The sequence below is a fragment of the Onthophagus taurus genome, chromosome 2 (assembly GCF_036711975.1).
Source record: "Onthophagus taurus isolate NC chromosome 2, IU_Otau_3.0, whole genome shotgun sequence".
Taxonomy (NCBI): Eukaryota; Metazoa; Arthropoda; class Insecta; order Coleoptera; family Scarabaeidae; genus Onthophagus; species Onthophagus taurus.
The window spans coordinates 7063878-7089667 of NC_091967.1; the positions used below are offsets into that span (position 1 = coordinate 7063878).

Below are 25790 nucleotides of genomic sequence, written 5' to 3' on the forward strand. Positions count from 1 at the left end.
GTCAATAACTATTTTGATATTATCCGCTTCATTAATGATACTTTTCAAAAAACTACGTAGTAATAATTACATAAATCTTATAATCATCGTTTTCGGTTCGTTAATTCAACCAGTATTAATCGCTATACCAATACCTAGTTATCCTTTAGAGCAAATTTGGTTGGCTTTTGGAACATCGATTGCGACCATGTTATTAGTTACTTTATGCGTGTTTAAGTTAAATTGTAGCGATTTTAATTTAAAAGTTATAATAGGAATGGGTTTACCCACCTTTATTATTTGTGGTATTATCTTTTTGCTGACTCCATCAAAAGTGGTAACAATTTCTTTTGGAATGAGTAGTTTATTAACGTTTTGTACTTACTTAATTTACGATGTTCACATCATTTTTCGTGGAGATCGGAAAGCTTATGATAATTTAAATGAGTATTTGTGCCAATATTTGATTATGTTTAACCTTATACGTTATTATTTATTTTATTTTCTATTACTTCTATTAAAAAAGTGATTGTTATATTTAAATTTAAACATATTTGTATGTTACATATTTATTTAAATACAAGATTAAACTTATTTCGAGTTTCATTATAAATTTGAATTGACTATCCACTTTACATTACAAGCATCATTAATGAAAGGTGATGAAATAAAAAACTTTTTTATATATAAATATATATTACATTTGTCACAGAGATTTTAAAACTATATCAGCCAAAGAAACAATAATCTTTCTCAGAATAAACTATCTGCTATCAACTCGTTAACAACAATAAATACAATTTCGCGTCAATCGTCTCGGTTTAAATTCTTATTTTTACATATTACATTTTTCAAACCAACAACAGTGGATAGTGGTAGGTACCAATCACGCACGTGCAAAACGATTGAACCGTTCGCGTTCATTCTTAAGCAATTACAACGGGGTAAATCTCATCCTAAATCAATTTATTACATTCTCTATACAATAATTATATCAATACAAAAAAGGTCTAACAGTATATAAATCTATATATACAAAAATAGTAGTAGAGACTCGCCACAGACTTGCTTCTTCTTTTTAATCATTCGAAAAATTAAACTAATATCGGTTGTACGTAAAGGTAAACCATATTAAATAATATACCTAGAAGAATATAAAGAGAAGGGGATGGAAAGAGATTTTCAACTAAAACAGGAACCTCTAAACGGAAAAGGTTTCAAAAAGTAATCGAGGAGAAAATAAACGAGTTACTCGCGCCCTTAGCAAAGTCTTATTTTGTAAATATATATCTTCTCTTTCGCCACGTTTATCTGGGTGTATTCGGATTAATATTTTTTTAATTAAGAATTCGTTTTCATCAATACACTCAGATACTCGCATTAAGTTTTTTTTTGTATATGTACACCAAAATATAAGGATGAGACTTTGATGTGTTTAAGGCGGTTTACGAGTAGTTTTATCACAATACACTTAAAAAAATTATTACGTGACACTGACGGGTCACTAACTTTCTCTGCTTTTCGTCAGGAACCTTCGGGGCCACGGAAGAGGCCAATCGGGCCACTGTCTTGGAACTGGGTGGTTAACGTTACGTTCGAAATATAAGAAAAATGTAAACCACCAAGACCGTCCGAGGTAGTTATTCGGAGAATGTTGCTAAAAACATTTTAAATAATTATAAACTAATGTTAATTTATGCAGTTTTAAATAGTTACCTTTAGACTAGTATTATTCGCTAACGTATGATATATCCAAAATATACGAGTGGTAATGTAATACGCTATAACGACATCAACTGTATAATGTCCATGGGACAATTGGACCATAGCTACGCCTACCAATGCAAACGCAGCATACAACCAATGTAACAAGTATAATTTCTTAGGAGTATCTATAAAAAAAAATTAAGATGTAAATAAGATAAACATATATTTTTTATCGTTTTAAATAAGGATGTATGTAAGTTTTCATAATGATGGATTCGTAAAAATAGAAATATCTAATGAGTTTAGCAATAAAATGATATCTGTACACAGATATTCAGTAAGAAGTAATGGTTTCCAATTAAGTGTTAATCACTTTCATTTTTATAGTATCAACAGATATGATCGAAATTTGAATCTTTATCGTAAATCTATTAAAAGGTGATTTTTGTCTCTTATAGCGCATTGTATTGACATGTTAGTCCATAACACCTGACTACTACACAACAGATGGAATGGCGCACTATTATTTTGATTTATATGGAGTAGTTTGAGTCGTATTAGGAATTCTCTTCAAGTTCAAATTTGGTTGACTTGCAAGAAGTTCATATATAGGACACGAAATAAAAACATAACTCTTGTTGGGCTCTCGTCCTTCTTTGACATCCTTTTCCACTTTCTCACTGGCATTATCTATTTAGGATTAGTGTCCACTGTCTTCTCACAGCTTTTATGCCCTACCGGGCGTTTTCCTATCATTCTATTATTTACTTATGTTTCATGATTATATCTTATTCTATATATCCTGTATTTTTGCACTGGTCTCACTATACACCTCAAAAGTGTCAATTTATATTTTCACTTCTCTGTGTAAGGCTGCATGTTTCAGTACACGCATCTTCGTGTTCCTGTGTACATTTAGTGATTTGAAGACATGCAGCAAGGCAAAATAATATTTATTCCCAGGTAGCAAAAGAGGTCCACACATACCGTCGGGGTGACACTGCCGTTAATAATCTACCAGCTAAACCGTTTGGTTTATCAGCAGGTTAAAGGACACTTTAAAGACGGTCGGTGCTATTCCATTTCCTTGTTTCACCCCCTGTAAGTACGTAAATGGTACGGTGAGTTGCCCTTGTATACCAACAAGTGCTTTGGTGTCTGTCATTATCGTGTTGGTAAGTTTTATCAATTTTGCCGGTATTCCCAATTCGTGTATAACTTTCGGCTAATCAAATCATATGCTTGTCGGAAATCGTGCTCCATGACTTGTATTTAGCACTTCCTTAATAGTAAACAGTTGATCCGTGGTCCACCATCCCATTCTAAAACCTGACTTATATTCCTCATTTACGTTTTCGGTAATGGGCATTTTGTTTATGAGCCAGGTCAGTATCTTGTATCCAGTGCATAGCAGTGATATTCCACGGTAGTTCGAGCAGACAAATTTGTCTCTTTTTTTGTATATTCGACAGATGACTCGCTCGGAATCTTTTTTTCTATCCGTATCATCGTGATTATTAGGTGAAGACAGAAGACCAGCTTTTTGCCTTCGTGTTTGAAGATTTCACCAGAAATGTCATAGATTCCGGGAGTTGTGTTGTTTTATAAGGTTTCTATTGCTGCTATTATTTTTGTAACTGTTGTGGCGGTGTGATCTAACCATTTGTGGCTCCGTGTTCCGGCATTTGAAAGTTTTTGAAAGTAAGCTTTCTATGCGTTCTTGATGTCTTCCAGATCGTTGGTTGTCTCACCTTCACACAGCCTGTGTTTGTCGATTATTTCTTCATATACAGACTGTTTCTATAAGTCGTGGTATAGTTTTAATCATAAATACTAAATGATGACGATTCGTGTAAAAATTTTTGGTCTAAACCCATAAATGGCTAAGACATAGGCCATCTAAGTTGACATTTTTAAACATTTTCTTAAATATTTTCAATATGGTTTGTCTTAGAAAGATAAAATTTGGCAAACAATGCAATGTTATCAATCAATAATAACGGAGCCATAAGTATCGAACGATATAACAAAAAAACGGTTTTTTCGAGATATCTCATTTTAAGTTGAGTTCATGAAACTGCAATTCTTTCCCTATTTAATCGTCTCTCTATCTCCGCTAGTTTTCAAGATCTCTATACTAAACATGGAAAGAAAATCACCCTGTATAGTATTGTAGATTCTTTCCATTGTATGTTATCTAATTATACAATATTGTTTTTGCCACACTTTGTGTCAATACCAGCAAAAACGTGGCAGCTATATACTACTGAATATATTATTCACCACATAATTTCTTATTGATTTTAGTAAAATTCAATAAGTGATAGAAAATACGAAATAAGTTATGAAATACTTACATTCAGACATAAATAAATAGGAAAAAATCAAAATAACTGTATGACCACTGTAGATGTAATCGCCACAAAAAACGTGCTTTCCATTTACTGAAAGCCCAAGTCCAGAGAAAAGCGTTGCTATCCTCTGTACAATAACCAATGGTGTTGTGTGGTTCAATTTTGGCGAACAATAGTAAGATTTATTTGATATTGGCATAACAGTAACGAACATTGTAATGGCTCTGTACATATACAGAAGCGATAATATTAAAAATAATCTTCTAAAAACTATGAACCTAAAAAAAAGCGATTATTAATTATTAAAGTCAAAAAAAATTGAGTAATTTTACCTGTGTCTATGAAATAACATACACAATAACATTAAATTAACGGAAACGATGATGATGTATTCGGAAACATCAAGAGCCCAATTTTGTACGGGTACATTATCTAATATTACATCCGGCAGTGGACCGTATGTTTCCCGATCTGGCACTTTATCGTGGATTATAGCCAGAGCGAGTAACGTTAATATAAAACTAAATATACACACTAGGAATGCTGAAAAAAAAAGAAAACAACTGATGTTAATCAAATATTAATAAATTCGTTGTAATAAACTAATTTAATGATTAATGTTGCTATAAAATTTTGATGACACGAATTTATGGATGATATCCCATGGTTTAATTAATTAGTTTTGTTCGCGTGTCCTAACATTATTTAATGGTAAGTTGTAAATTAAATTTTATGGCACAAGAAGTAAGCATTATTTAATAATGACACATATTCTTAATTGAGACATTAACTTCGTCAACGTGTTTAAGAAAGCCACGTGGATTTCAAAATAAACCTATTCAAACAACGAGAACAATATTTACGTAGACAAAAATAACTCGAAGTATTAATAGAAAAAGAACAAAAGATCTTTCTGTTTTTGTGTTTTAAGAAAGTTTTAAGAAGTAAATTGAAACTAGCTATCCTTCTCTATTTAGTTGCATCTAACAGTTAAATGAATGTATTGAGAACAAGATTTTTTTTTAGTACAATGAGTCACAATTGATTTATTAACCCAACCAGAAAGGAAGTTATGAGATGATATTAATCATTCTTTTTTTAATTTATTTTACCTAAAACTGTTTTACATCTTTCTTGTGGAAATCTTGGTTCCTCTCTAATCGGCGTCGGTATCGATATTTCAACAGCCCTATGTCCACCATTTGAAGCGGAAGATTGATGCAATATTTGTTCCTCATCTTCATCTATATAGTAATCCGTTGTCCTGTTATCGTTTCTGCCTGTATTTGACAATAAAGGCTGTCGCTGATACAAATCCCCTATAAAAAAAAAATAATTTCACGAATTGATTTTATCATATATATTTTTATATCTGAATTACATAAACGTAGTAGTACTAATCAACTTACAGTTCCTGTACGATCTGGTGAAAGCGATAAGGAATTTTTCAACAGACATCTGTTACGATCTCAAACGAAAGCGCGTGCTGAACCGAACGGAAGTTTTCATATCAAGTTGTGTAAGTCTCGCGCGGTGTGTTTACGCGTTGGGGAAATCGTTTTTGGCGCTCGAGGGCGGGAATACAACAACAACGGTTGCGATTCTCTACCGTACTGTTGACATCAATTCATGTTATTTGCGTATAAACTATATTCAGAGTGAAAGAGAGAAAAGTGACTTAACGACGCGTACACTGCGCAAACGTACAGAATTTGAGAGATGATAAATAAGTAATTTTTTATAGTAAAATATTTTTACTTCGTTTTTTAAGTTTTTAGCATTACATTTTTACTGTAATGTTTTTGTATTTTTGTCAGGTTTGAATATATGATAAAAAAGTGGATGCGTTGAATAAAATTAATTAATTTGCTTAGGATAACTGCAATTTCTATAATTATAAATTGACTCATTTCACTTCGTGCATTACTTCTTTAACGTTTGGACTGATAATTCTCTGCAACTTGTTCAAAAACATAAACAGATTAATAAAAAGAATGATAATGCAGTTATTTAGAGTGTTTGAAATGAATCAAAAATAGGAAATATAACGACCATGTACGGATGAATTAGAAATGAGATTGGATGTGGCAAAACTAGAGAAGAGTTGAGTTTTAGAAATTATTGATTGAAAGGATGTTAGGTTGAGTTGATTGCAGAGCCTCAGCGGCAAGCGACCTCGATTACAATCGCTTTAATGTAGTAAATTGTAGAACCTGCAAGTGACCTTGGCTGCAATTTCTTTATCTGAATTGATTACAGAGCCTCGGCCACAAGCGACCTCGGCTACAATCGTTATAACGTAATAAATTGTGGAGTCTTAAGTGTGGTTTTAATAATTAATTGATTATGGTGGAGATCAAAAACACCCCAACTACTTCCATAAATTTAACGACTAATGTGTCAATTCTGTAATTTTAATAACATCTAATACATAGTAGGGCAGAAAGACTACGGTCGATAGCCCTTTTAGGCCAACGTTTTTTTACATACATTATTAAGTAGTAATAATTAAGTAGTACCAGCTATCATTTTTGTGAACTCAACCTAACCTAAAATCTCAAATTTCTTCGAATTTAATATTTTATCGATATACTTCCTTATTTACACTACAAATCCGTCTACATAAGAAATATTTTGTATTATTGATTATTTTATATGTTACTTGATAAACGTGGCAAGAAAATTTTCACAACTTATAACTATTTTATAAAAATAATACTGAATGTTGATGATTTATTAAAAACTCAATAATATAATAGCCTTTTGAATAATATTTGAGTGTTGTAGATAGAGATAAAAGAAGAAAACTCCATTATTAACTTAATTACTTTCCCATTGATTAAACCAAATAAATGCACATTGTTTTAATGGACAACATGTTTTCTAAAGTAGGTCTTATTAGTATATGTAGAGAATTTTTTTATTTCCACAATGACGCAATCTCCTCTTATTCTTTTGTTTTAACTCACTTCGTTTTATAACATTAACCAGAAATCAAATTGAATAGTTTGAATTCAAAAAGGTGTCAGTAAAGGTTTAAGAAATAAACATTATTACATTTTATTTTATATGTGACAATTTTCTTAACAAATAAATTACCTAAAAGATGATAGTAATAACAATAAAATTTCTTGATTGCTCAGTTTATGATGGGCGGCAATTGAATGATGTTGACGAAGAGGGCAATAGCACTGCTATCAGAGCAATTTAATTCCATTATTATTTATCGTAGTAATAAGCATGTCTGGACGAGTTCACCGAGGTCAATTTTATTACTCTATATTTAGGAATATTGCAATTTCTGAATAGGTAAAGCTACGTTAATCGCATTCTAAAAGAATTGACCAATTTCCGGCACGCAGATAACACTCAGGAAGTTTCTACACCTTATAAATAATTTTCAGACACGTACTTATTTTGAATACAAATTAGATGCCACTAAAGATATCAATATTGTTTTACCTTGAGTCATGTTCTTTCCCTTCGACGTTTTTGATTCTTCCTCCAATTGTGGCAACAAAACGGACCTTGGAGTAATTTGGGTTAGCAAGGGATGAGAAGTGATGTGTTGCTGTTGCAGCTGGGGAATATCAGCTGAATGTATGCTTCCATAGTCAGTGAACTTAGGCTCTAATACCATTCTGAAAATTTTTAAATTTGTATCAATATTTTATAAGAAATAACAAAAATAATTAATTTATAATAAAGTAAGTGTAATAGGAACAACATATAGGTAATGTAATATGACACATTTGTTGACCCAAGTATTTATCTTTCTATACATGCAATATCTGAAGGACATCATGAATTATGTCACGCATCATAGGTCGTGTAGTATACTTACATGGTAATTTTACTCGATTGACGACTAGAACCTGACTATTGCAGGTTTTAAAATGGTAAATAGATAGCTTTTAACGTAATAACGTGTATAATTAAGTAATTTTAGTTACGTCTTCTTTTATAACCTTCATCGAAAATTATAGGAATTATAGAAACAATACGTTTAGAAGCGTACCTAGGTATTCATAAGCAAAAAGAATCTTCAAATAAAAAATTTACTTCTTAAGTATTCGTTTGTATAATTAACGGAATAACCAATAAATAAATCACCAAGATAATACTAAGTAATTGAATTACGACTACATCAATCAAATTGTAAAATAACTGAGATAATATTATTTAACGTAACAGATGAAATATGCCATTTACTGTGTGTTACGTGTTAAATATTTTATCTGTTCAATAGGAAATAGATTAGAGTCATTAGAAAGGCTAACTTCCTGAATTTACTGTATATATGGGTACCGACGTTAATGGTGACGTAACGGTACAAAATGAACGTCATTTATAAATTATAGGTTGATGCAGTTGTATGTATCATAAATAAGGGTCCTTGAAGTACATCGATAAACTTCCGAGATAATTTTTTTGTAAAATATAGTAGGGGGGATATGATACGTTTCTTGAAAGAAAATGAATCTAAGTAGATGCCTATTATTCATCGATTTGAAAACGGATATAATAAAGACGAAGTATTACTTTGCTACCGAGTTAGTATCTTTTTAATATCTACGTCATCAACAAAAGACGAAACAAATAGAATCAACAATGTGTTTGTTGTGGGTGTTGCATACATTTTTTCTTAGGAATTTCTGTTAATATTACAAAACTGAAACTATAAAAAGAACAGTAATCTAAATTGCCACAATTTGAAATCTAAGCTCAGCAACAGTCCAAGCTATATTAAAAGAAGTGAGTCAAAACTCTAGAATTAACGGACTAAAATAAGCCGACCATATCGCGATCGTGTGTAAAAAGTCTGTATCTGGTCCAGAGTTTTGTTGACTGAGAAATAGAAGTACAACATTTTTGGAAATGTTGGTTGGACAAAATTAGAGGAAACGAAACACGGCTATGGAGCTGAAAATTTGCCGTCAACCGGAAATCACGGTAAATAATGTCGAAGCTATGCTATTGATGGCATTATGGATCGATATCAATACAAAAGCATTCTAGAACAAAATTTAAAGTCATCGGTGGAAAGCTTGGACCTTGGGAACCGCTGGATTTTCCAGCAAGATAACAACTCCAAACATATAGCAAGCATAGTCAAATATTTTTTATAGTAGCTCAATACACCCCCTCAAAGTCCGGATTTAAATCGCATTGAATATGTTTGAGAGCTTATGGAGCATACGATTCGGCAGTGTCAAACAACAGATAAAGAACGTTGAAATCTCTTCTTATTCTTGCTATAGGACCTAGTCCTGTCAGTTGGATGTAAAACTTTTCTGTCAGCGTTTGGACGGTCTTCCAACTGGACACTTGGTTACTGGTTTCTGTGTTTTTGTCCATTTAGCGACTCGCGTCCACCTCATCCTGCACTCAAAGATTTCTCATTATGTCTATATTTCGTAATCATTCTCGGATTGTAAAACCGAGTATACTTTATAAGGCTTTCATTTCTGTAATCCTCATTATGGCTTTTATGTGGGGTGTTCTAGTCTCGGCCGCATAGGTGTGTACAAGTTATTTGTTTATTTAGTGTTTTTGACTCTGTAAACTGCCTAATGCTTAATGAAAATAAACAAAACAAAGGCGACCAAATAGAAAGAGAATTGTGAGTCACGACACAAACACTTCAATAAATAACTAATGTGATTATAATAAATTACAACCTCTATTTGGTATCTTAGAAACTTTCCTTTGTGAATCAAAATTAAATATTTAAGCAGTTACACTCAAATATTTTTGTAAAATCTATTTATGACAATTTTAAGTATCCCCCGTATTAAAAAAAATGATAAAATAACACATGATATATATATACGCAAGGCTTGAAGTTAGTAAATAATTTTTAATGTTTATAAACAATGTTTGTAACAATTAGAAACATTGCAATAAATCAATATTTGTCATATGTTTAGTAATCGTTTTATAAATTAACAAGTTGTATATATAATATTATCACACATAATATTTGTATGGATAAAAAAACACAATGAGAGAGTGGGTTAAATTTCATTGAAGTATTAAATTTTTTATAATGAAAATTTATGTCATTATCAAAAAAAATATATATATATATGATGTAAATTTTCCAAATTGATATGTATCCAGGTTATAAACAAAAAGCATGTTATAATTCACCCATTGTATGTAATCTTTGTGTATAGGTGTTAGTTTTAGATGCTAAACGTTTATTTATAGACCAGTGTGGGTCACGCTCCGCAAATGTTTCGGTTTAAAGACGGTGGTGATACGATTTTGGAATCGCCTTAGTTTTTACATTTTGGTTTAAACATGTAATAAAAAATAAATATCAAGTATGTAATAATATAAACGTTTAAATGATTTTTTCATTCGATAAACGATTCAACAAAAGCAATTCAAAATGTTTAATCGTTAAATTTTAAGTCAGCAAATTTTACCTTTAATTGTTTACCTTGTTTTCCTAATTAAGTATGCATCGCAAGTCATCGTCATTTATATTCGTTGCCAATAGTTAAAAATAAATTAAACTTAGCAATGTCATGCCGTTAATAGTAGGGTATAAAGATAACACCACAAACAATAAAACTGGCATATGCGTTTGTAGATCTTCATTTAGAACAAACAAAAGTTATCTCGTAGCTTATCTTATTTTACTTAACCGTAAAATTAAATTAATTACTCTACATTTATTTTTTAAATTAAATATTCTTTTATTAAAATTAATCTGAATACAAACAATCGAATTAGATAACCAATATTTAACTGTTTACGTGTTCCTAACGTGCAGCTTGTTACGTTATCGACCGCAATGCACTTAAAGCATACATAGTGTACAAACTGAAAACAAGCATGAATATACTAACATTAAACAAAATTTTATAACAAGTAATAGTAAAGCGATTCGTTAAAGTCCTTGGTGGTTTTTAATTTACAATAAAACTTAACGATTTCATTTTTAATGCGCAACAACGTGTTGTGTTTGCGAGTTTTAAAGAACTGAAATTAATTGTAGAAGAATGAAAATAATCTTATACGATTCAGAAATTAATGAATATAAATGTGTAGTTATAGATAAGGTTGTCTGGAATCCAATCGAGGCCAATACAAGTTGTTGCTTCTTAATGTATAAAATCGGTATTTAAAAAAGAAATAATTTATGATGGGAATGTCAAGTATTTGCATAAAAGCTTGTAATAGAGTAGGATTTTATAATCTAACTGTAGCGGATGTTGGAAGATATCTAAATAAAATGATAGATTAGAAACCACACCTTTATATCAACAATAAAAACTAATAATTATTTAAGTATTTTATAGATTTAGTATTTAGTAAGCAATAAAAAGACGAGATTTTGAAAACACAAATTTTGTTTTCAATTTTTGAATATTTATTTTACAAATTTCGAGAGCTTTATTTCTCAATGTTTATAACGTGCAGTATAAAATAAAAAACAAACCGATTTATTTTAAAACCAAGTTTTATGAATCAGTCACGTATAAATACACAAACAGTTTTAAGAACAATAATTATTATTATATCGTGATACTTGCAGTCTTGTAAACATTTACGAATCAGATCCGACTACAAAGAAAAGTCGTTAAGTATAATGTTGTTCAAACATAAGTAGGTAAATATTATAACACAAGTATTAACATAAATACGTGCAACATGTAATTTGAAAGAAACGAAGGTCAAATTGTTTATTTTTCATAAAGAAAATATAATATGTTGTGTACACTATGATGATGCGGTTTTCAAAGATGTACTTAGAAGTACTTACGTACACCAGCTACGACAAGAACTTTTTGCATTATTTTTTCGAAAAGATACAATTACATTCAAAATTTCGATACATCCACAGACTAAATGAAAAAGTAACTGCATATTTGGAAAAGAGATGATATTGAAGATTTCTATTGTCAAATCTATTTTTTCCTAATTTTTTGAATTATCTATATGTCAATGAGAGCGTACAGAGCTTGTTAACCTTATCAAAACCTTTGCAATAATCAAGAATGACCAAGATTGTGCCCAATCTATATAACTTAACGAACTTGGTGGCGCAGTAGTATATCAAATTGATATACTACTGCGAAGATGCGATGATGAAGAAGGAGAATGAATGGAGAGTCGGAGCAGTGGAGATGGATTATTTATGTAGAATTGCGAGGATGTCCAGATTGGAGAGAATTCGAAATAAGGACATTAGAGAAAAGAGGATGATTTGGTCATCTGCAAATGGAACAAATGGAAACTATGCATGTAAATCTTTTTGTAAAGAAATACAATTTGAATTACCAGAAGATTTTACAAAACAAATATTACAAAAAGATGTAACTTTAATTATTAGTCTCACTGGGCAGGTAGGTTTATGTATATTTGGAAGGTTACAAAATAATAATGAAGTTTCTATTTCGCCTACGGGTGATCATTATGTAAGGGTATAATCATTCTGCAAAATCAAGGATATTGCGTTATACATGGACTTATTCATGAGGACTGCTCATAAAAATTTTAATGTTATGTGAGTTTTGCGTTCCTTAATGTATAGAACGATGACACAGAATTTACGAGTTTCTTTGATATGGAGGAAATAATGCATATAGCTGAGGAAAAATCAATAACGACATGATTTGTTTGACATAATATGCGGGTTTGCTCGATCTTACATAAACGTATTACAATTAATTTAACTTCAGCATTGCCAATGCAGATCTTAATTGATAAAGACTTTGGAACTTGGGAGTTGAATATAATGAGAGTGCGTTGTCAAAAGCATATCGCCTCCTCGTCGCAACGACTAAAAATTATATTGTATATTATACTTGGTTGAGTCAATCTAACTCATTTCTCTCCAGTTTCCCAGAAGATAATGAGATTTAAAATAAAAATTCCAAGACGTTCTATTAATACGAAATGGTTGCGACCTATTTCTTTATAGTGCTTTTAAAAAAGGATACACACAATTATTTCATAAATTTCCTAAATTAGAGGAAATTAGACTCGATGACTAACGATTTTTGGTAATGACTCTTCTTAAATTAAATCTGCTCCAGTTAAAAAGAAAATGTGAAACTTACATGATTTAGCTCTTAAATACACATTGTAAGTGAAAACTTAAATCTTGTTCGTTTTATATGCATTGTTTGTTCCAAAAAAAAAAAAAAGATAGTATACCAAGACTATCCGTTATATACAAGTATTTTCGCTTTACCCCACTTTTTATTTTTAAAGTTGTAATGAAAGGAACTAAAGATATGGTATCAGATATCAATTTGATTCTTTTTCAATTATGTTGACTTCGGTTAAAAACGATTAAAAAACGATTCAAGCAAGTTGAACAAAATGTTTTAAGACTAAACCAAACTAAATATTTGTTATTTCAATATGTTTCAACTTTATCCAAGGCAATTTGGCCTGTTAATATTAGATACATGAAGGTAAAGTTTTATCTTGAACCCCACATCATTTCCAAGTAAAAATTTCATAAAAAATTACTTTATTTTTCTATGGTTATTATTGAAAGAAGAACTGTTTAATATATGTGTATTAAAGGTGAACCAAAATAGGAATGTTTACGACATGGACATAAACACGTGGGTACATGATTGTTGATTTACATCAAAACATTTCCATGATTTGATGGGTTGTGGATAGAACATAATTAATCTTCCAAACATCATACTACATAAATTTTCTCGCAAACTTGATAGTAACATTAAATTAGCCAGATGCTGATATCAAAAAGTGGAAGCAAAATTTTGTTTACAGTGTTAATATTTGCCAACAAACGTAAACACGTGGATGATTGTTTATGTTTAAGTTTTCAACATCTTTGTCTTCAGCGTCTATTCTTATCATAACAAGATGAATAATTATTATAAATTAATCATAGAATAAATATGATAACGATTTTTTAATGTTGAAGCAGTTGTGGTTAATAGTGAAAGGAAGATTGTAATGAAAGTGCTTTGAATGCAAATGTTTTATGTTTTGACCTAGTTTCAATTTGCAATTCTAAATGAAGATCCATAAAATTACCAACCGTTAAGATTTCTTTAACTCTTTATTACTTGTTAATTTTTATAAACGACTTTTATTTAGAGAAATTTTATTTTTGATACTTACGTCCATTTAATGAGTAGGTATCATTGCAAGATCTATGATCTTCAAATACTTTTACACTTAACGTTTTCACTATTACATAAAAAGTTAAAATAATTAAAATTGAAGAAAACAAATTGTTAAATTAAATTAGTTTTCATCCATACAAAATTTAAAACGAGTACACCAATTACTATTCTAAAGAAAGTCTTCACAATCATTAACATAACCAATATGTATATAATCTCGCGAGCAACACGTCAATTATTGTTTCTCTTCAGAAAAGCTGTCGACATCACTTGCAGAAACTCTTTAAAGGGACGACCGACACGTGGAAGTTTATTGTTTGTTACAAAAGGGGAGTACTAGTGTAAGTAGGTTATTGTTCAGGTAAAAAAAATAAAAACAGAATAAGAATCCTTCGTGGTTTCGATTTTAAGGAAAACTGTCGCCGTCAAGGATAGACTCTCCACGGGAATTTGATTGCAACTGGCGTGAATTGACCAGCGTTAGGTTGGAAGAGGAAAGAGAGGCATACAGAGTGAGGTGGTGGAGGAAAGAGAGGAGGGAATCCTGCGACGTGTGCGCGGTGAGGTTTAACGGCGACACGCAGAGAAAGAGAGAGGCGGCATGCACGCAAACTCTCGGTGACGCTCTGCCTGCTGCCGCCACCGGTAGAAATTCCCTTTCGAGGCCGGGATCGGTCAGATCCAGGTTGCTGGGTCGAACTTGTACAGTTCCCAATCGTTTTTGCTACCATCTCTCAATTCCCTATGTTCTAGTTTTAACACAATTTACTTAACATTGTAAAAATTTTTATTTTTTTAAAAATAAATAAGAAACTATGAGAGATAAAGAAGTTTTTTGAGATTGTTCTAAGAACTGGAAGGGACACGCCCGTCTTAAGAAAGTTGATCTCCGAAGAAAGTTGTAATAAGATTAGATTTAGAAGATAAAATACATTTTTATGAAAAATTAATTGAAGTTTATAAACCCAACTCTTTATCTTATCATTATTGAGTCGTTAAAAGTAATTGTTAAAATCATTAAACTATTAATAATAATTATTAATAATACACCAATAATGAAATCATTTATGTTTGAATTCAACATGAAACGAATTCCATATCGTTATATGGATCAATCCTTCTTTCGCGTGGATGAAATAAGTCTGTATCGTGAATCGGGTTAATTTTTAGAATCCTACATTGCATTAATTTTCACGTTGGCAGCACCTGTTGCTTTTATTAACGTTCCCCATGTTCCATGTTTGCCTTCTTACTTATAAGGCTAATATATTCGTTTCAAAACAATTCTATAACCAACACACCGATCTTTATAAGGCATGATGGTAACTTTTGAAAATGGAGACTAACACCTAACCTAAAAAAGACAGAAGTCAACCTTCCACATGAATAATAAAATGGCAAATATAACGATGCAGCAACAAGACTTCCTCAAATACTTAGGCGTCATCTTAGAAAGACGCTATTACTTATTGGAGGTTTTGGCAATTAAAAAAGAACACAATTAGAAACATTTTGAAAATAATCGCCTGATTAATGAAAATCTACAGCTTTTCTTCAGCTTATTGATTACCCTGTGCTTTCAGATTACACAGTACTGCGAGATATCTTTTGTCGATCTAACGAAGCCTCTATTTCGAGGAGGATACCTAAGGATGAGAAATCTTTTGCCTAATCCTAGCCGATTGTTTTGCAGAGTTCCAAACGTTTCAAACCAATTAACTAGATTCTGAACCAGTTAAAAGTGTAAATATGACTTCTATACCTTAATTGGTTTAAGTGTTGACTTGGAACTTACTTGGCATAAAATCACTGGAAATTTCTTAGTTCTGTGGTGCACTCTGTGGTGCTTCGCCGCCATTCAAGTTCAAGGAGCGACTATCATTTAAATGCCTTAGATTTCTTAATGCCTGATATGTGTAGATAAGTCAGAGTATTGGCATCTTCCATCAAAGTCCCTATAGCTTTGACAAATTACACTTATTTCAACAATAAACACAAAATAAAGGTAACAAGTTATTTAAAAAACTCAGTAATTTTGGTTTCAATTAGAGGATTTGTTGCAAACATCCTTAAGTAAGTTTGAGTATTTTTTGTGATTACCCGGTAGCTAACAAATTTAACATGGCGCCATCTTTTAAAAAATAGCAGAATCAAACCGTATATAAGTTGATCGTAGGTATTTTGCTTAGGAATTCATCCGAAAACTTCAATAGAGACATTTTCGGGACTATTACTTTTGTTCGTTATAACCGGCTTACACTGTATGTTAAATTACCATTTATGGTATATATAACATTTAGCTTTTACAATGTAATTAAAAAAGTAATTCCATACTTAAAGTATTAATAAACATTTATTTACGACTTTGTTATTTTAGTTAGGTAACGTAATTTATCGCCGCATTTAATGCACGTACAGAGAATACGATTTATGGAAACAACCTATCATATAAATTGGATAATATTAAAAATAACCAAAAAAATGATTTTATTTAACTCCATTGTTATAAATATTTAATAACTTTTACCTTACTTCCTCGCTTCCGCACGAATAAAAAACGACATCTTGTATTTCAAGTTTTCGTAGGTCAAATGGAGCTAATCCATTTGGCATCACTTTCAATATGGCCGTATTCAGACCGGAGTAGAGTTTCATTTTTGCAAAAAAAATAAAACTGTTTTAAATCCAAGCTCGCATACACTACTGCCTTATCAATACGACCAGCATTCTTTTTTAATGTACCTTCGCTAACGATAAAAATAAACGATGCCAAACGACCTAACGTTTAAAACGTATTTTCCGCGAGTTTCACATAAACAGAAAAAAATGTAAAATCGAAGTGGGACAACGCTTATCCACAGAAAATTTTGTAAAAATATGACAAGGTTGAATAATAAGTGTGTTTTTAAAATGAGGAAGTATGATGTAAGGTAATTCTATTCAAATTTATTGTGATGCTGAGGTAGCGTTTAATGACGACGTTTAAATGATTTGATTTACTGTTTTATATACAACAATATGAAATAATTTAATCCTACCTTCTATTTGGAGATGCCATCACTATGTAATATGATGTTATTGATCGAGGAACACAACGTGAAATGATCCTCTTTACGAAACTACCCAATATCCGTGCTTATAAATACGTTCTTGTTAATGATAACGAGCTAGATTAACACGAACTCTTGTTTTCGAAGAGGTCATGTATGACACACACAACAAGATTAATTAAACAATAAACAGATGAATTCCACAATTTAATTAACTCAAAATTATATTAAAGTAAAATTCAAAGATAAGATGACAAAATACAAAGATGTAAGTTTTTAGTAACTACTTAAGCTTCAAATTCTATCCGTAACCTTTTAATACATTTCCTATTAGCGGGTTAATGGCCTTTATGTGTAGAGAGCACAAACCAACAACCCATGTCATTAGACTCTCTTTTATCACCATCGCAGTGACGTCACCGTGGGTTATTCTTCATCGTCACAAATCATGCAACAGCATCAGGGAAGCGACGACGACGATAAAATGGAAGGAGAAATGTTAAAAGTCAAGTCGATGTCGGTGACGTAGGCAGTTTTATGACTACACACTTTTATATTGACCGTTAAAAGGTACGTCACAGTTTTGGTGTTAACATATGATTTAAAAGTAAACTATATTTTTAGAAATATCATCAACATGTTTGTGTTATGTTTTCTTTGAAAGAAAATGATTCTGCATTGAGATAAATGTATTCTTTGAATTAACGTGAATATCCAACGATTCATCAGTGACGAAGCAGTAGCGAGACTTTGTGAATTATGCAAAAGATCGTGAATATCTGACTCACTGGCTAAGGTCCAGTGGTTATGCGTAAATGTATGTCTAAATGGCTTGGTTATAATAGGTGCATTTTGATCGATAACCTCGATTATTTATAAATTATAAACGATGAGATCATATTTTCTAATACATGATTAATATAAATTCAAAAAAGAGATACAAAAAAAAGAAATTTTTGTACATATCTTATCTTTATGAGCTATAACAACTATTAACAAACGGTCAATTACCTATACAACAACTCACCTTGTAATAAAACCAGCTTGATAAATATAAGAATACACATATTCCTCTTCAGTAATTTCATACATTTTTTCAAACAAACAAATTTAAACTCACTCACAGCAATACACCAACTAAACATAAACTGAGCTTGAATATAGAGCACTTAATCGCGTTAACATCATAAAAGAAATACCTCGTAGCGATAAAATTTTGTGGCGAATGGTGGTACGAGTTGGTGATTAACATGGCATATCGAAAATGTACAACAAAATACTGTTAAAAGCGATGCCGTGGAAGGTCTGGCGATGGACATCGTTCATCGGTGCTAGACTAGTCAATTAACCTGTTGCGGAGCCGTACGCGTGCCATAAATACAAATATAACTCACTGGCTAGGAGTGTGGCGCTATCGAGAGAAACACGAATGTTGTTTATTTTGGAATTTGTTTGGGAACGATTGCCCTATATTCTCACAATCAGTTCCGTACATCTATGTAATCAATTATGTTTGAGAATTATCTTATCGAATAAAAAGATAATTGTTTTAGTAATTTCATATATACAATATACTTAAATAAAGTGTTCTCTCCGATTTTTTCCGTATTGTATTGAATTTTCGTTTGTTAGCTATTTCTGATGGAATGGATGAGCCAAAGTCATCTATACCACATATGTTTCTACAAATATGAAAATGGAGTTTATGAGTCGATGTCGTGCGATCTCTCAGTGATTACTTGAGATTCTAGAGTACTATTAGTACTCTATTGGGTTGAAAGAATCTACATTAACTTGATGAATCACCTGTTACCATAAATGCAGTAAGGTTATGAGCAACTCAACAAACAAGAAACGGAAACATCATTTACAACAGCAAGCAATTTGATAAATATTAGGGTCTCTGAACCACTCAGTCAAAATGTTTGTAGACAAGAAAAGATTGTGAAATTTTTAAAATTTTTGTCAACACTACTTTGAAAACATTTAATTTACAAAGTAATCTTGAATCATAATGATCAAAATTAACTTCTATAATTTTGTGTTATGATATCAATATGTCATTGAGAAGCACAAAACTTTTTATAAATTATTATAAAATCATATAAAAACGTATGAATTGAACAAGAATTCCTTTAAATACTTTAAATTAAATTTGTGTTGAAATAGTTCAAACATTTTTTAATTTTTAACTCACTTAAAAGAATTTCAATATTTCCACAGTTCCTAAACACATCTTAAAATTTGGTTGCATAAATTTTGTTTTCTCATTCAATCCATACAGCAAATTGTTATTAATTATCAACGACCTTGTTTTTGCAATTTTCACCTTCAAATCGGATTTGAGCAATTGTTGTTAGTTTATTAACAATAATAAAGAGAGAAAATTTTTTTTATATTTTTTGAGTATTATGTTAATAGTTTATTAAAGAAATCATCAGAAATGATTGCATGTAAGCAGAAAACACGTATTCAATTAAACGAAGGTTCGTTTTGGAATTGGTCTCTGTGGGTGACACTTTTGGCTATTTGCCCATTTATAAATCACCTTTACGATCGCTATAATTACTATGGGTACAACCTGTGGGTGGATTAGATGACTCATTACAGGTGCTATTATTGGAAACATTTTATAAACGTCCTTTTTAAATACAAATTGTTCAGAAATAACTTATAACCAATAAATTATTTAAGACTTTAATTTCAGTTTAGATCAATATTTAATGGATTATCATGCAGGATATATCGTCGATAATTGTAAGCTAACGTAATAGTAGTAGTAGTGATTTAAAACGTATATGGCACAAAATGCAAATATTGCACAGTTATGACTGATTCGCTCAGGGAATAGTTATGCATTTGAACTAAATTTATTTTGATCGATTTCTTTATACATTGTTTAGATTAAAAAGTTTTGCACGCATACAGAAAAAAAATCGTCCAACAACAATTAAAGGCACGTGTTATTGTTAGCGGATGAACAATAAGTAAAGCAAACCGTGTAATGGTTCCAACAAATGCTTGCGACGGCGGAGTTAAATACATAGAATATATCAGCAATATGATTACCTTCGTCTTAAAATAGATCGCGAAATGATACGCAGGAAAACGCGCGATTTGAGAGAAAACACATTTCGATGAAAATTACAATACACGGACCATGCCAAATAAATTTTGGCTCAGCATCCAAGTCGATGTTAGTCACGTTGGCAAACGTAAGTCTATTTCTTTGAAGAGTAGTGGCTTGATTGAAAACGATATTCGTTTCTATTTACACATACTTAAATCACTCGTTTGATGACAACAAAATTCTTTAATGTAGACAAGACCCAATCATTGTTTTTTCTAATTATTTAATTAGAATTGAATGACCAATCAATAGAATTAGTTATTTGTTTTTGAAGAAAACCATTAAAAGAAGATTATTAAATGATTTTTGATTAATTTTTAACTACTTAAGGTTTAATTAATTTAAATTGTCTCAAAAAGAAATTTTTTTTATTTCATAATTGACACTTACTCATTTGGATGATTATTCTCACTAATTAAATCCATTTCAATAATTTCTTCCATAATCACTGGTTTCACAAAATTATGAATCACCATTAATAAAAACTGTTCATAAACCAAAAAATGTGTAACACTCAATGTAGTAGGAGTAGAACTATGAAGATTATGGAGCGTATGGTTGTGGATCCGTGAAAGCACTAATGGTACAAAGCGTTCGAAATTGGCAATTTGCAATAGTCCGATCCCGAAAGTGTTTTCATCTCTCGAATAGCGCTAATGCAATTATTTCTGTTTGTGGCATGGTTTCGCGCCCACAGTACCGATCGGAATCATCGTGCTGGTAAACTGACGGAACCGGCATACGGTTCAGTCAGCAGTTCAGTCGTCGATCGACTCCGTTTGGTAGAGTTACGTTTGTTGGTTGGTTGTTGTAATAGTAGAGAGAGGAATCGCTACAATTAATTAGCACCACTACTTTTGTAATTATAGCAGTGAGCAAGTCAATGCTGATCCGACTTGAATCAGATTAAAGTTACACCAACGGTCGACGAAGAATACTACCTGCAGATTCCGAGACAAGTGTTGGGCAAGACTGGTGGTACCTGTATATTGTTGACACAGATAGCTGACGTCTACCGGAAGTTTTCACGGTTTTCTCCCGTACCATTTAAAACCGGTTCCGCACGCTCTCTCGACTTTTACACACAATACACACAAAAAAGCATTGGTGTTTATAGGAATTCGGCCAAATATTAGACCACTATACCCAAACAAATTTAACAGGCGTTTCGTTTATTTCTTCTATCAACAATTGGCCATTACGAATATACAATCGCTATATTATTTTTATGATTTTACGAAATCGACCATTTTTCAGTCAGTCTTTAAACCGTTTACGACCCACAATAAAAAATACATGTTTGAATAAATGATTTTTAACAGTAAAATTGTATCGAACAAACATTTTTATAAAGGAATGCCGACGAATTCTTTATAGTTTGCGAGGTATTTTCAATTATGAATAACCATTTTTTAAATTTCAATATGAATGATAATTTGCTAGTTTTAAATCGGTACAACATTTTTATAATAACTAATCATTTTTTTTTTATATCTATTATACAGAGTGAAACAAAAGTCTGCAAACGCCTAATTTACTACTAAATGGAACATCTAGAGTGATACAAAATTTAAGTTCCGTTCAATAATTTGACCATATCTAACACTTGAGATTTGACGTATTCAGAAAGGTCTTAAAGAAATTATAATTAATAGGTTTAAACTCTGATTGTATGAAGGGCAAAATATGAAAAAGTTTCAACTGTTGGAGCAAAATGACTTTGGTGTTTTTTGTTATATTTTAGTCTTGAGCTGCAATACATCATAAGTGAGGCAGTCACATGATGAACTAATTTTGTGTATATTTCCACTGAGGTGTATGCTTGACGGTAACGATTGTAGCGACTTGATTGCAACTGATATTAGCAACTACTTCTTTGTCCAAAGATAAAGTTTCCTCATTTCAGTATATATTTCAGTAGAATTTATTTCCGTCATCATCGGTGAAATCGTAGTCAGACCTTTCAACCCAACCCAACCCATTAATAGAGAATATAAACTCAACTTAAAAAAACAATTAACCTTTGTATGTGATTGCCAAATTTGAATTGCATGTGTTTATGTGTTCCATAAGTCATTGTGCTGATGGTAGGAATCTACATCTTCTTCTAGAAAATTTGTAGATCTGCTCAGTATCGGTTATTGTTTCTTTTCTTGAGAAAAAGAGTTTCAACTATCTCGCCATCTCTTTAGTGGTCTTTTGGGTAGACATTTTCCTTCTGGTTTTTGTTCCAGTACGATTCTTGTTATTCTGTACATGTCCGTTCTTGTGGAGATCCTCTCCTTCGCTCCATTTCCTATTTAACCAACTTCGTACGTTGTCTTATGTCATCGTTTCTTAGACGATCTCAAAAAGTTTTGTCTGCTATAGCGCTCAGTGTTTTATTTAATGTTTCTTGTATCGATGCCGTAGGTTAATACTGGTCGTACACAGGTTTTGTAGCATTCTGAAATTGCAGCCGTTTAGATATGTTTACAACAAGATATTTAAATTGCATCACTTGCTTTTATTTAGAATTACCAATTTATATCTAACCGGCTCTTTGCTGAATATCATTCTTGTGCTGTTTCATAGAAGACATGATAGCGTCATCAGCGTAGTAAATCATGGTTATGATCCTGCCTCGTATTCGATACCCCATCTTTAATTCTGTGACCTTTTCTATCATCTTATCCATCATCATATTGAATAAGAAAGGACACAAGCTGTTGCCTTGTCTGACGCCTCCGGGCGTAGGTATTTCCCTCGATATTTTGTTACCTATTGGTATCTTAGTATCTCTATTTCATCTTAATTAATCATTATACGTATTTATTTACGAATTAATGAGATGCACGAAACGTTTTCATTACCTTGCAATTTTTAATTTATTTATAAACGAACACAATAAGATTATTCATTGAAATAGTAAATGCTTTGAACGTATATAATTTACAAACAATGTAGTTTATACCATCGTTACACAAAACAATTTATTGCGTTATTATCCAAGGTCTGTAATTGTTTTGTATGTCGTAAAGATATTTTAAGTAATTTCTGTTACTGAAATATTTGATAAAATTTAGAATCTTTATAACAAAATTGTGTTTTATTACGATAGGTTTCGTAAGTACACATCGAAAGGAAAATCTCACGGCGGATGATAGTATGTCAATTTAGCGAATCCTGCAAAATCCGCGATATGAAACGCGCGGAAAGAGGGTATATAGGCGAAGGAAAAGCTTTTAATATTGAACCGAGAGCAGAACGACCTCGATACCATTATCCCTAGGGGAACTGGCGCCCTATCAGGAAATATAGCAAGGATTTCTGGTTCGGTGTGAGAGCCATGGATCGGTACCTAAATGGGTCGAGGGGTTGACATGGGAGGCAAGGCAATCATTTGCCCAGGTGATGTTTATATCCGGCGAACTTTATTGATTGCAAACGAAACGGGAATGGGCTTGGCGAACGTCTTTCCTGGAAATCGAATTACGGAAAGTCTACTTTATTAAATAAAGAAACCGATTCTGATACTAAACTATTTCAAAGTCTATTTTGAAACTATTCCTATCAATTTATTTCTATTACAATTTAACCGTTGGAAACCCTTTGGAATTTTAATAGAAGATTAAAGGACAAACATCAATCAGTTTAGACAGAACCATCCTATTTACACGTGTCGTATTTTTAGAATCTATTCGTGTCAATTTGTTACCATTACGATTTAACGACGAAGGGCATCTGAGGTTCAAGAACAACTTCATAGTATCAATTTAATGATTCTATTTAAGTTGATGATGTGGCCTGACTAGAATTATAAATACCTAAATTGAGAGAAACCCAATCATTCGAGGTTTCGTCTCAATATTTTATCGGTTAATTTCGAGACTTATTACAACTACTAATATAGATAATACCATAAATAACTCGTACGTCATGCAATTAACGTCGTTTTCTAATATTAATTAAAACTAGATTGTTTCTTTGAACCAATCTAAACATGTGTTATTTATTATTGCTCTAATTCTAATAATAATGAATTTAAGAATATCTAGCAATCATCTTACCTCAATAAAGCGCGTCTCCACTTGTCTCCAGTTTCTACGACAATAAGCTGTAGTTTCATAGCTTAATTACCTTCACTTGACGAAGAGGAGCTCTGATTGAGTTGTAACTTTAATATAGAACTTTAGACGAGATCTGGTTAGGAATGAAACCAAGTATTTTACGCGAAGACAAGTGTGGCTATTAGTTCTCAATTGGTGTCGAATACTGTCTGAGCTGTAAGATATGTAGTACGTCTAAAACCAATCGTATGTCACAAGCATAAAAAGGCTTCAAAATTCGAAGTATTAACAACGTCGAAAGTTGGCTTGCGTTACAGAAATCGCGTTGAGTGAAACTCTAAATGTTCATTGACAAATTTTATTATTAAAAAAACATTATAGAATAATTGGCAATTATTCAAAAACAATTTTAGGTCGTAAAAAATGACTCGCATAAATCTCTTGGAAATTGCGCAATATCATTCGAATCAAGTGGAATTTTTCGCTGCATTTAATATATTTATCTTTATTGAACTTGTCTGTTTCTAAAAATTGTTTTGAACGAAAAAAAGTTTTGGAATCTATGTCGACCTAAATTAAAGCGTAAAAAAGTCGTTTTGAATTTATTCTCGATTCCTAGTTAAAAGGCATTCCGGGAAAGGTCAGAATTTCAAGGATGAACGAGATATTCAAATGTCATGTGACACGAAGTTGTTTCTCACCATAAAAAGCATTTCTGCTTATGACTTTACATTTGTAACAATTAATGCATACCTAACATTTACTATTAATGCAAATTCAAAATACAAAAATAAGAAATTAATAAAATCTTAAATTAAATTAAGTTAAAATTTGTATCTTCCATATATTCTCGCTAATTTTGATATACTGACGCAATTCAGTTCTCGACTAATTCATTTTCAATATAGGAAATGAATATGATCTGAAAATAATTTATGATTCGAAACGTATCTAATCGACCAGTACCTGTAACACAAGCCACACTACGTAAAAATATCTCATAATGAATTACGAAACGTCAACGATATAAATGGATTACTATAAGTCAATAAAAAAAGAACATTTTTGTGTTTTACAAATATAATGATGAAATGAGAAATTTTCTAACATTAATTTATAGTAGAATGGGCGAATTTCGACGATTGATTTTACCTAATGGAAGATGTGTGGAACTGGCAGTGTAAATAATCGATTGATATTCGAAAACACTTCCTATCACTCTCAACAAAAAGAAAATAATCTAAAATCGAATAAAGAATGACGTCTCGATAAAATTATGTTACTCTAGTCTTATTACATCCCGCTTTGGTTAAAAGTGAGTCGCGGACGTGTACTGGGGAAAGATTCGGTTGAATCACACCATGCTGCCCTTCAATACTGATACCACGCAC

At 31.5% G+C, this 25790-nt stretch overlaps 1 protein-coding gene and 1 long non-coding RNA gene across 7 annotated transcripts in view; one reads left to right on the forward strand and one right to left on the reverse strand.

The window, feature by feature from the left end:
- Window positions 1–928: 928 nt before the first annotated feature.
- The window catches only part of LOC111427269 (phosphatidylcholine:ceramide cholinephosphotransferase 2-like), a 28070-nt gene continuing 3208 nt past the window's right edge, over window positions 929–25790 (reverse strand). Inside the window, exons 1-8 of one of the 6 annotated variants that reach the window (XM_023062317.2) lie at window positions 25552–25648; window positions 24400–24633; window positions 7503–7681; window positions 5153–5359; window positions 4373–4583; window positions 4044–4318; window positions 1696–1871; window positions 929–1636 (exon numbers count right to left, since the gene is read on the reverse strand). In XM_023062317.2, coding sequence (XP_022918085.1) covers window positions 1484–1636; window positions 1696–1871; window positions 4044–4318; window positions 4373–4583; window positions 5153–5359; window positions 7503–7681; window positions 24400–24458 — 1260 coding nt within the window. In that variant the 5' untranslated portion in view covers window positions 24459–24633; window positions 25552–25648 and the 3' untranslated portion in view covers window positions 929–1483. Of the gene's footprint in view, window positions 1637–1695; window positions 1872–4043; window positions 4319–4372; window positions 4584–5152; window positions 5360–7502; window positions 7682–16697; window positions 16829–17208; window positions 17282–18247; window positions 18502–20740; window positions 21230–24399; window positions 24634–25551; window positions 25649–25790 lie in introns of those variants that run through there. The other 5 variants (XM_023062315.2, XM_023062316.2, XM_023062320.2 and 2 more) reach the window with 5 other exon arrangements.
- Window positions 17273–18447, forward strand: LOC139428944 (uncharacterized). Its single transcript, XR_011639624.1, has 3 exons — window positions 17273–17488; window positions 17555–17790; window positions 17845–18447. It is a non-coding gene; the product is annotated as an uncharacterized lncRNA (long non-coding RNA).